At 52.4% G+C, this 10,830-nt stretch overlaps 6 protein-coding genes across 6 annotated transcripts; 2 read left to right on the forward strand and 4 right to left on the reverse strand.

Annotated features, from left to right (window-relative positions):
* Window positions 1–290: 290 nt before the first annotated feature.
* On the forward strand, window positions 291–2,782 carry MYCFIDRAFT_174196 (uncharacterized protein; the record flags this gene model as incomplete). Its single annotated transcript, XM_007927910.1, has 9 exons — window positions 291–302; window positions 330–387; window positions 417–529; window positions 565–625; window positions 649–762; window positions 796–1,098; window positions 1,125–2,506; window positions 2,530–2,713; window positions 2,739–2,782. 9 exons carry the CDS (start codon window positions 291–293, stop codon window positions 2,780–2,782), a joined length of 2,271 nt encoding a protein of 756 aa, XP_007926101.1.
* Window positions 2,783–2,816: 34 nt separating this feature from the next.
* Window positions 2,817–3,081, forward strand: MYCFIDRAFT_174197 (uncharacterized protein; the record flags this gene model as incomplete). Its single annotated transcript, XM_007927911.1, has 4 exons — window positions 2,817–2,874; window positions 2,902–2,992; window positions 3,025–3,030; window positions 3,063–3,081. The coding sequence occupies 4 exons, from the start codon at window positions 2,817–2,819 to the stop codon at window positions 3,079–3,081; spliced, it is 174 nt and encodes a 57-aa protein (XP_007926102.1).
* A 14-nt stretch (window positions 3,082–3,095) lies between these two features.
* MYCFIDRAFT_215032 (glycosyltransferase family 1 protein) lies at window positions 3,096–7,165 on the reverse strand. The gene has a single exon (XM_007927912.1). The coding sequence runs from the start codon at window positions 7,137–7,139 to the stop codon at window positions 3,270–3,272; it is 3,870 nt and encodes a 1,289-aa protein (XP_007926103.1). The 5' UTR covers window positions 7,140–7,165; the 3' UTR covers window positions 3,096–3,269.
* A 173-nt stretch (window positions 7,166–7,338) lies between these two features.
* On the reverse strand, window positions 7,339–7,865 carry MYCFIDRAFT_174199 (uncharacterized protein; the record flags this gene model as incomplete). Its single annotated transcript, XM_007927913.1, has 5 exons — window positions 7,339–7,463; window positions 7,492–7,545; window positions 7,586–7,592; window positions 7,628–7,779; window positions 7,811–7,865. 5 exons carry the CDS (start codon window positions 7,863–7,865, stop codon window positions 7,339–7,341), a joined length of 393 nt encoding a protein of 130 aa, XP_007926104.1.
* Window positions 7,866–7,901: 36 nt separating this feature from the next.
* On the reverse strand, window positions 7,902–9,607 carry MYCFIDRAFT_174200 (uncharacterized protein; the record flags this gene model as incomplete). The annotated part of the gene is made up of 3 exons (XM_007927914.1): window positions 7,902–9,130; window positions 9,180–9,523; window positions 9,546–9,607. The coding sequence occupies 3 exons, from the start codon at window positions 9,605–9,607 to the stop codon at window positions 7,902–7,904; spliced, it is 1,635 nt and encodes a 544-aa protein (XP_007926105.1).
* Window positions 9,608–9,958: 351 nt separating this feature from the next.
* MYCFIDRAFT_87614 (uncharacterized protein) lies at window positions 9,959–10,624 on the reverse strand. Its single transcript, XM_007927915.1, has 2 exons — window positions 10,381–10,624; window positions 9,959–10,309 (listed from the first exon to the last, which is right to left on the reverse strand). The coding sequence occupies exons 1-2, from the start codon at window positions 10,539–10,541 to the stop codon at window positions 10,129–10,131; spliced, it is 342 nt and encodes a 113-aa protein (XP_007926106.1). The 5' UTR covers window positions 10,542–10,624; the 3' UTR covers window positions 9,959–10,128.
* Window positions 10,625–10,830: the final 206 nt, after the last annotated feature.

Here is a 10,830-nt window from a genome sequence, read left to right on the forward strand (position 1 = left end):
CATCTCGACCTGACCAATCACACCTGCTTAGTTCGCACATACACCGCCATCGCCATCCAGACGTCTCACAGCGGCACGACTGACAATAATAATGAGAGATACCGAGGTGCAAGTCCAACAGCAGCGTGGAAAAATGGTACACTGGTACAAGTTCCGCTTCCGTTTCGATGGCAAGTCCTCGCACCACGTCAAGTTCAATCTGCTAAATGGCTCGACCAGATCCCTTCCACGTGTTACCGACCCTACTCACGAACATGAATTCTTCCACTGAATGCCCTGTTATCTGAGGAATGGACACGTCTGTGGCTTGACGCTCGGAAAAAACGAAGAGCCAGCATGACTCCACGGGATCACGTGACCAGCTTCCCAAGCATATCATGGTCCATGGTCCATAGCAATTGCTTCCAACATTCGAGCTACGAGCTCAAATTTCCCCCAATACCGTCTCAAGAGATGTGTAAGACCAATTACAGCGGCGGGTTCCTTTCAGGGCAAAAGGCATACCAGGTTGTCAGTGCCTTACAGCATTGTAAGCATCTATACCCCCAGACTCCAGCGATGTAGTACTCGGTCACCTCTTACTGGATAACAAGAACACTTGGTCGTGGTAGACAGCTTCATCCAGGTGCTCTATTCATTTTTCGGTAGGTAATGGAGTCTATTACCCAATTTCGCCTCGCAGATGTAGAGTGCAAAATCTTTTGGGGATTTTCACCCTCTTCCTTTCTCTCCCATACACACACTTCAATCCAAACCAACATCGTCTCAAGACAACGGCATAACTTGCAATCAAAGACTACCACTGCCATACACACACTTCAATCCAAACCAAAATCGTCTCAAGACAACAGCATAACTTGCAATCAAAGACTACCACTGCCATCAACAGCAGCAAAAAGTCAACCATTTCAGACAAGCAAGAACTTCCAAAACTCACAAAGCTCCGCCAGCAAGTCAACGGCGTGCTGGCCACCAGCTGCGGAGATCGGCAAAAAGAAAGCCTTAGCACGGTATTGAAGCTTCATACCCAAATCTTGTCAAGGCTCAGGGCGCTGCTGATATCTCCATTCATCAGCAATCAGAAGCCAGAAGTAAATTGTCGATCAAAATGAACACATCTGCAGCAAGTTTCACGCGAACACGCGTGCCTGGCTCAATGACCAAGTGGCTACCGCGAGGTGACCTCGACGGTCCCCTTGTGCCATTCTGCAATCGACACATTTACAAGCCCATCGGTCGTGCTATTAAGATGCTCGACGCGAAGAGGCATGAGCTATCAGCGCTCCGAGAGTGCCAAATTCAAATCGGCACATTCCCGCACTTCGATGCCCAAATCTGCTATCTCCATGCAGAGCTCTCCGACCACGAGAGTCTTGATCAGAACCCCAGATACAGGCCAGATCCTCTCGCCTTTCCACATCTTCTTGGCAGAGTCGAGACACTCTTTCACAAGGTAGAGCACGAGAAAGCAACAATGAAATCTTTCTTGGCGGACCTAGTCACAGACTCGGTTCAACAAACTGTTGCGATCACCCCAAACGCAACTCCAAAGAAGCGGTCTTGTGAGGATTCTGAAGAGGACGAGCGTCAAGCTTTGGAACACAGCAACAAACACCCGAAACTTTCAGGCGAGATCATACAGACCGACCCCAAGAAACGTCCTCGAGAATCTGACTCGGACGATGATACCGCTGGGGAGACTGGACGCAGCATCAAACGTGCAAAGCATCACGTGAATGCAGACCTTGGCAGTATCGATGATACCGCTGAGGAGGCTAGACGCAGCATCAAAAGCCCAAAGCAGCCCGTACATACGAACTTTGGCGCTGGCCTCCCAGACCCCGGTTCTTGCAGCCCGCGAACATCACCCGAACCGGCTGCAACGGAGTTGTCCAATCAAGAACCGAACACTGGCCAGGCTCAACAGCCAGCAGTACGCACCTTGAAGCTCCTACCGCCATCTAAACCGGTCGCAACAGAGCCCTCCAACGAGCAGCTGATTGAAGACGAACGTCCCAATCTTGACCTCTTCTACGCCACCCTGTCAAGAGGCCTGGGTCTTCACTGGGACAATTACGATGTCCAAGAGTTTGAGCGCATGGTCCTCCGCCTCGAAACACAGTTTGAGCAAGTCTTCGAGGACGAAGAGGAGTCAGAATGGGGGGATGAAGCTGAACAAGAAATCTTAGCATGGCTGGAACAAGTCACAAACACCTCTGCAATCGACTCTGACTCTGGATACGAATCCTCAGACGACGAAGAAGAGGATGACGAGGAGGATGAGGAGGAGGTGCAAGCCCAGGCCCTGCGTGATGCATATGCCGCAACACCAGCTCTTGCCGCCGTCCATGCCGCCTTCCAAGTCGAACACCACCGCGACTGCGCGCTGTCCAAGCAGATAGCTGAAGCGGAAGAGGGCCTCCCCTTCTGGATAATCCAGCGCGACAGGACAAAGAACAAACTCCTGCGAGGCAGATCAATGCAGAAATTCTACGCTGCTCGACAAGTCCTCGAGGACATGCTAGACAGTCAGAAGATGTGGGCTCTGGATGGCGGAATCTGCTCGCAGACATGCGCTTGGCGCTAAGCAGACAAACCCACCGACCCAACTACAATGGGGATGAGGGACAGCGCTCCACATGCCACCTGCTTGTTTGCGAAAGGCATGAAAGACACCCGATCTCACGTGTCATCGAACATGCTCTGTTCGAAAGTGAGAAGCAATTTCAATCATGAAGCATTTTTTTGGAAGGAAATGGCGCATGATGGAAATGAAGCATGAAGCATGATGGGCGAGGGGACAGGAAGGAAGGAAGATGGATGGAACACGAAAGGGAAATAAGCAGCGGACGGCCAAAATCTCATACTACCTACGTACATGAAGAAGTTTGAGTTGGTGAGGCGCGACGGTACAGGGCGAAGGACGGGGCCCTGTACGAAACTGCTTTTGGGATGGATGGATGGAAGAAATGAACGACCTGATGATTGTTTCGTTCTGTTAGGATCGGATCGGGGACACTTGAGCACAAGGTACAGATAGTGAGTTAATAGAAGAGCTTCAGAATGTGGCTATCGTCGTGACTGGCATCGATATGCAGTGAATTCGAATATGTATACATGTATATACTCGGATCGATCAATAATCATTTATCTTTTGCATCAGGGGTATCTCCATACACCAAAGCAGAAAACATAGCCCATTCAAGTTCCTGTCCATTTCATTTCATTTCATTTCATTTCACATCATCACATCTCTTCCCACCACTCCCTCATCTCCCAGAAGCAGACCCCGAAGCAAATCCCTCTTGCAAACTCAACTTCAAAGCCCTCTGTAACTCCTCATCATCATCCTCATCCTCGCCCTTGCCACTCATATTCCTCTTACTCTCTTCCTCCAGCAAACTCTGCTTCTTAACATACTCCATAACAATCCGTTCCTCATCACGTTCTTGCTGCGATTTCTCCCTGGCACCACCAGACTTTGCAGAAGAAGACTGCTGTCGTTCAAACTCTGCTTGCGTAGTCCCAGCGAGATGCCCCGTATCGGTGGGAAGATATTCCGGAGGTTTCTCGTTCGGCGGAGGGGGCAGCGTTGCTTCGGATAAAGCCGGACTGTGAATGCCCGCTTCGCTATCACTGTCGTGCCAGCCACGTTGTTCTTTCAGACTTTGTGCTAGAGCTTTCTCCAAGTCTTGTTCGTACTGCTCTCTCTCCGTTTGATGCCGCGCCGCCTCGGCACTACTTGCGTCCATGGCTTGCTGTAGCTGCTCTTGCTCATGTTGGTCTACCCGCGTAGTGCGCACTCTTTGGATCTCAGCCATGTTGTCCCTTATGCCCTGCTCAACTCTTGCATCCTCAGCAGCATCACCATGTGAGGTTTGAAGCACAGAAAGTCTGATTGCTTCATCGATAGCCCGCTGTTCAGCTTCCGCCGGATCCATGGCGTTTGAAGGTGTGCCTATGGCCAGCATGGCATTCTCAGGATCGACTGCGGGCCGGCTGGACGTGGCAGTGCCTGCTCTGTTTCTCTTGCCCATTTGCTCCTTGAGAATGTCTCGTACCATCTCATCTGGATTTCTCTTCTTCTTGAGGTTAGTTTGAAGTACCTGCCATCGCATGATTACATCACGGCACTCTTCCGGCGATGCCTTCTGATACTCGTCGAATCCTTGTGCAGTTCGAGAGGCAATGATGTAGTTCTGCACGCTCGATCCGGAACGCTTCTGCAGCTCCTTGTACACGCCTTTCATCGTATAACCGGGAATACCGAAGAAGGCAGCACCAGGCTTGAGAGCGATACCGCCAATGCCTTTGCCAATACCCTTGACGAATCCTGCTGGTCCCTCCTTAGCAGCACCTTTCATAGGTTGCGTTACTAGTCCTGTGATTCCATCGTACATGCCAAAGCCAAACTCCTTCGCAGCAGCTCTGAGTCCAGACTTGAAATCCGTAACATTCTCTGATTTCCGGACTGTGTCATCGCCATACAGCTTTGGGGCGTTGTGGAAGCCTCGGGTAAGCCCCATCGTGAAGTCCAGCGGCGATTTGATGCCAGCCCCGACGATTTTATGTACGCCCTTGGCAGTGCCTTGTGCATTTTGGAAGTTGCTCTTCCAGTCGGTACCACCAGAAGCTGTTTGAGCTGCAGTTGGACTGCGGCTGTTTGAGCGAGACCGTGGCCTGCCGCCAAGCTGTCCACTCAGAGCATCAGCTAATGAAGAATTCATCCGCTTGCCGTTTGCATCGCGCTGAATGCCAGGCGAGAGCGGTCCAGCGTTGAGTCGCTGAAGCGAGTCCTCAAAGTTGAAGCTGCTTGTGCTCCGAGAGGCTTGTTCGCCCGTTGCTGAATTGTCGGCATTGCTCCTTGGTGTCATCGCGGGTGGGGGCGACGAAGAGCCAGTCGTTGTAGGGGCCGCATCCTCCGTCTGCCTTGCAGAAGTGCCAGTGCCGCCTGAAGTGACACTAGCACCAGAGCTCTCGGCATTCTGCTGGCCTTCTGGCTTTTTGCCTTGTTTCTTGGTCTGCGCGTCAGGGTGAATTTTAAGAGCTTTCAGAGTTGCAATAGGGAAATCTGCAACGCCCAGCATCATAGTGCTCATTGTTCCGACTAGCGCACTCGCACCGCCAGTGATCGGGTCCCAAGGCCCTTCATCAGCCTCATACTCCCGTGGCCGATAAAGCTTGAGATCATTGAAGTCCAGCAAGCCTTCTTGTGCAAGAGTGCAAGCTGCCATTGCACTGAGTCGTGCTTGGGTACGCTTTATACGCCACACTGCGGGCCTTGAAGGCGCCAGACTGCATCGAAGCTTGTCGACATCTAGAAATTGGTGAAAGCTTTGTGCGCCAACATCGCTGCCCTTCTCAGTGGCAATTGAGGCTGCCAACTCTTTTGCTCGCTCCTGAGTCTGTGGCTCGAGACATTTCTTGATGGCTTCCGCGAGACTGTCAGCAGTAAGCTGCTTGTGGTGGATCGGCTCTGGACCTGCTCCCGCCCTTGCAACCATTGCACCCCAGAACGGCTGATCGCCAAAGAATGGTACCACTAATGTAGGTCTGCCAGCTGTAATTCCTGCAGCGGTGGTGCCAGCTCCGCCATGATGCACCACGCACGAGACTTGTTTGAAAAGCCAGTCGTGCGGACAATCGCCCAACATGAAGACGTTGTCCGGCTTCCCAAGCTCATCTGCTCCCATACCTCCCCAGCCCTTAGAGACAAGAGCTCTTTGGCCAGTCAGTTTCACAGCATCAAAGATGAGCTGCGTCATAGCGTTCGGGTCATCAAGAACGATGGAACCGAATCCAATGTATACTGGAGGCGGCCCAGCATCCAGGAAGGCTTTGAGCTCAGGATCTGGCGTGTGGTTCTTGGCGAGGTCAAGGAAGTAGAACCCAGAAATGCTGATATTCGCGCCCCAATCCTTGGGCTTTGGGATGAGCGCCGGTGACCAGCAGTAAGTATGAGGGATCTGAAGTCTCTGCAACATACCAGGTGCCCACATCAAGCTGACCTGATCAAGACCAAGGCTGCGCTGTCGAAATCGATTGATGACATCGCCCAATCCTTGCCAGGTGAGCATATCGACAAGAGCATACGAAATGTAATTCGTCAAATGATCGTCGGCATTCGACGACTGAATGTTCGCCAACGGATGGGGAAAAGCCTGTGTTGGAGAGTAGGGCATCGTGAACATGATGTGTAAGGGAATGCCTAGCTTCTCTGCACAGTGAACATGCGCAAAACTCGGAGGATTTGCAATGATGCAGTCTGCAACGAAGGGCTTATTGAGATAGTCTGTCTCGTTTGGATTGTGTGATGTCCAGTCTTCGATCGTATCATCCGTAGCCTCAGGTCCCATGCCGTCACCGGTCTCAAAGCATGACCTCCAGCAGCCACGCAAGTACTCTGCAACCTCTTTTCGCCTCATTCCAACGTCTCCAGCACGTAGCGTGTCAAAACCGGGCATTAGACCAGGATTCTTGACCATGAACGACATAAGCGCTGAAGGATCACCGCCTATACTGAAGAATTCCAGATCGTTCTCGGTAACGAAATCCTTGAAGTTCGGATGCGTTGCAACTCTGACTCGATGACCATATGTGTCCTTCAGCACTTTGCCCAATGCTACGAAAGGCTGTACGTCACCTCTTGATCCCACGATCTGTATCACGACATTCATAGGCGGAGGCGGGGCCTCATCTCCAGCACCTCCCAGTGATGGTGGAATGTATGGTGGCGGAGGTGCATCTTGCTGGTCTGCGGCTTGTTGGAGCTGCTTCAGGCTCGGGACGAGGAGTTGGGAGAGTCGTCTACTGCGCTGATCGATGCGAATGTTCACACGCCCATCGTCGGCGACACTGGCTTTGGTGCCAAACCCTTCCTGCTCTTGGTTGACTGTGCCATATTGGTCACCGTATGCTGGCGGAGGGATATCGTAGTCGGCTTGAGTGATTGCATAGTCGGGCACATTGACAGCAACGTCGTGTCCCATATGCCTTCTCTCCGCAGCTGTGTAGCTTGACATATCGTTCTCGCCAGCCACTGCTGCACTAGCCTGGTCCAGCATGACCTGCGGAACCCGATTATCTGTTTCTCCTCTTCCTCCTGACCTCTCCTGCTCTCGATCGTTTGCTGGAGCCATCGTGCGGAAGTTTTCTGGCTCTTCACTTTATCGTGGTATCGTTGCCAATGCTGCAGCCTTCGGGGGGGCCATGCAAGCGCGCTATTTCAGGTTTGCAGAAGAGAACGGTACGCGATCCGAGGATTCTCGTCAACACGTCCTTATACAATCAAGGTAGGTAGCTCAGTGTAGTTATAGCTGCTACCCTAAGCTGTGTTGATCAGCAGTAGGCATTCAGGTTTGGCGCCAGCTCAGAGCCACTGGTGACGTCGGCAAACTGCGCCCCACGTGGCAGTAGCATGTGAAACTGCTTTCTAGCGTGGGAGATGAACACTTCCATCAGAACTAATCAAGAATTTTGCTGCTTGTTCACAGCTGAACGCAGGCACACACACACAGTCAACACCACCGCGCATTCGCTGGAATTCTATACAAGTCACAAGGAAGACAAGACATCGAATAAGCACTTTGCAGCTACAGTAAGCTGAGTGCCGACTAGTCTCGGCCACAATATACTGTGACCTGCCATGCCTTTCGTATGATGATGCCCCAGGCTCTGACTTGGTCTTCTGCCTGAGTTTACGTGCATGATGCAAATGCTGAAATCCCTCCTCTGTAGCGTCTGCACTGAGAAGACTTCCTCCGCGAGCACGAGCTGCCCCTCGAATGCAACGAGTCAATGTCCGGACCACTATCGCTTTCGCCATCTCTCATAGACCCCTTTGTGACTGCCCATATTGTGGACATGACCATGACCTCCGTTCTGCATCGCTGCACCTATTCTCAGCTTTGCTCGGCGTTGTCTTCGGCGAATTTCTGCCAAGCTCCAGTTCCGGTGCGCTGCACTGGCTCGTTGACGGAGGTCGCATGCACATTCTCGGGGAGGATAGGCGGCCAGGCGGCGTCGAGGGCGCAGTTGCGGGTCGCAGGACCAGCTTGACCAATACCTCCTGGAAACCGCATACGGTGAAGCTGGCCAGTAAGTGGAACACCGCTACCGCTGTCATCTGAAGGCTCGCGTCGAACACTGCCACCTTGGCTATCCCCGAGGGATCGCTCAATCGCCCGCTGCTCTTCCGTCAATGCCCATTGCTCTGCTCCGCTCAGATTCGCCCACGCGAACGGTTCGTCGGCATGCTCGTTCTTATCCATAAGGCCAATTCGGCCAAATTCTAGACCAAGGGAGGACTCATGCCGAAGCATTGCAGTCTTTTGTCGCTTCGAGCCGATCCGACTTCCAACCTCGCTACCCCTCGAACGATCTCGCTTAGGCCACGAGTCGAACGTATGGTCGAACAATTCGTCCGCGGCGATGTCAGCAACATCGTTGCCCGGCTTGCCTCCGTATTTCTTGTATCTACTGAAATTCTCTGCCGCGATTCGAGGTCCCTGCATCTGAGCCTCCAAGATATCGTGAGCCGGTAAGCTATACCCATTGTCCTTGCAAGTCATGCTCCGGATGAGATCGTTCTTGAATTGGATAGTCGGCGCATGGCCTGCAACGCCTTTCGGAAGCTCAACATCGACGTTGTGAACCTTGGAGAGTCGCGAGAAAGGGCGCAACACCAGCTCGATGTCAGAAAGGCCTTGAAGGCAGGTAGATCGTGGCTTCTTCTGATCCGGGTGCCACCAGTAGTACTCGTTTGCCATAATCTGAGCTCGACCGGTGGTGGAGGTTTGCGCCCCGGGATGTGGTCCTTCGAAAGAAATGCGGATCGAGACAATGCGATCTTTTTCATCTTCGTTGTTCCGTTCTAGCAATTGACACAGGGCCTGGTGGATGAAGTAGGTGTTGCTGATCGTGATCTTGTCTCGTACGTCTTCTTCGGATTGAAAGATCTTGATGTCAATCTTCTTCAGTTGACCGAATTCGAAGTCGCCGCGCTCCGTAAATCTCTCGAAACGAGCGTCGCCGGTGTCAAGCTGGTAGTGAAGCGGCTGCCGTCCGACATCAAGAAATTCGATGCCTGCGGTGTTGACACCCTGGTGGACATGAATCTCAAAGCGGCGTTCTGTCAACAATTAGAAACTGCCTGAGAGCTTTAAATCTGCTGCATGTACCTTTGTAAATCATATAAGTCACAAGTCTCTTGATTTCCTTGTTGAGGACCATAAAATCGCTAGTTCTGTTACGCTTTGGTGTCCTTGTAGGATCTTTGCGCAGGTCCTCGCCACATGTCGGCTTAATGATGCTGTTCTTGGACAGCAGCTCGATGCCCAGTACAGCTGCAAGGAGCTCCTTGGGAAGCTGGATGAAGACGCAGCGGCCGTTGGCTGGAGGGATAGAAGGATCGGTAGCCGCATTTGCGGTCCTCGGGATCAAGGCGCTCGCACGCTGCGAGGCTGGTAACTTGATATAGGCAAAGATGCAGTCCTGCAATTCGTCAGGGAGGCCCGAAATTCGACTGTCTGGATGTCAGCGGAGACGTGATAGTGTAAGGCAGCATTACATACCTGGCGAGATCGGCGAGATCGACGTTGTTCGCCATGGTGAAAGCTGGTATGTTAGATGGAAGTCAGATCGAATGAGAAGTTGCGACCACGCCAGCTATGTGCGATGTGGTGCGCGCGCCGCGAGCTGTGTGTCTCAGATTGGCTCAAAGACCAGACAACGAAGCGCTTTGAGAACGCAGCGCTGATATGCGGAGTCGCGTGCGACTTTATTGAGCTGCTGGCGCCGATGATGTCGTGTCGAAGGTTTTCGAGGTTGCTGGTTGCTTCGTGGTGGTGGTGCTGCTGCTCAAGTCAGGCGAATAAGGCAACTGCGAGAGAGCCTTTCTGAAGCTACCAGTAAGATCCCACCCTACAGCCAAACATCACCGGTCGACACAGCTCACTTTATTGACACTTCATTTTCATTTCAATTGCTTTTCATTCATCATGCCTCGTATCTGATGGCGCCGGCCCATGTAAGGCTGTGCCTCGCGCCCAGCTCCTGACCACTTGGCTTCTGGGTATCCTGGGCCGGCTATGTCGCTATGTAGTGAGCCAGCTCACATTTTGTTCGCGCCTAGTGCGCAACAGTTCCGCCCTGCGAGATGTTCTTCACGCCGTCACGACCAGAGCTCGTGGACTCAACGATGGACCCCTTCCCGAGTATCTGCTTCACGACATCGTCGTCCTTGCTCGAGCCGAACTCGCTCTCAAGCTGAGCTTTAGAAGCACCGTCCAGAATGCCAGTGTTGCCCTGCCTACGCCAATTGGTCAGTCAAGCTCCATTGAATCAAAGCCGCCCACACCCGCCAATTGCGTGAGCACTCACTTGTGGGTCACAAAAATCTTGAATCCGCTCACTACCTGTGCAAGTGGAATGCTACTGTCTTGCTTCCAATCTTGCACGGCCTTTGCGCTGTCGACGAAGATGATGAAGTCGTCAACGCTGCCCTTGTAGTGGACTTTGGTGGTAGCGTCGTTTCCGCGCATTGTGGTGGTGAGTGGTTCTGAGTTTGGTTTGGTAGTTGCTGTGAAGATTTCGAGCGTGTGTCGATGGACTTGTTGTAGAAAAGGAGCGAGGATTGTGTTGAAAAGAGAAGAGCTCTCGTAGCTTCCAAGCAAGGTGGAGCTCAGCTCGTCCAAGGTCGCGTGCCTGTCGCGATGAAGTCACACGTGCACGGGCGTATTACATCATTTTCAACAGGGGCAGGCAGGGGCAGGCAGGGGCATTGGGCAACAGGAATAGCCACCAGCATGAAATTATTAGTGATCACATTAC

The sequence above is a fragment of the Pseudocercospora fijiensis genome, assembly GCF_000340215.1.
Source record: "Pseudocercospora fijiensis CIRAD86 unplaced genomic scaffold MYCFIscaffold_4, whole genome shotgun sequence".
Taxonomy (NCBI): Eukaryota; Fungi; Ascomycota; class Dothideomycetes; order Mycosphaerellales; family Mycosphaerellaceae; genus Pseudocercospora; species Pseudocercospora fijiensis.

Excerpts from the sequence above, each read along its gene's own strand:
- MYCFIDRAFT_87614 (XM_007927915.1), bottom strand. The coding sequence starts at position 10,541 with ATGCGCGGAAACGACGCTACCACCAAAGTCCACTACAAGGGCAGCGTT. Across the intron at positions 10,310-10,380 it reads AAGATTTTTGTGACCCACAA|GCAGGGCAACACTGGCATTC; the intron begins GTGAGTGCTCAC and ends CAATTGGCGTAG.
- MYCFIDRAFT_215032 (XM_007927912.1), bottom strand. The coding sequence starts at position 7,139 with ATGGCTCCAGCAAACGATCGAGAGCAGGAGAGGTCAGGAGGAAGAGGA.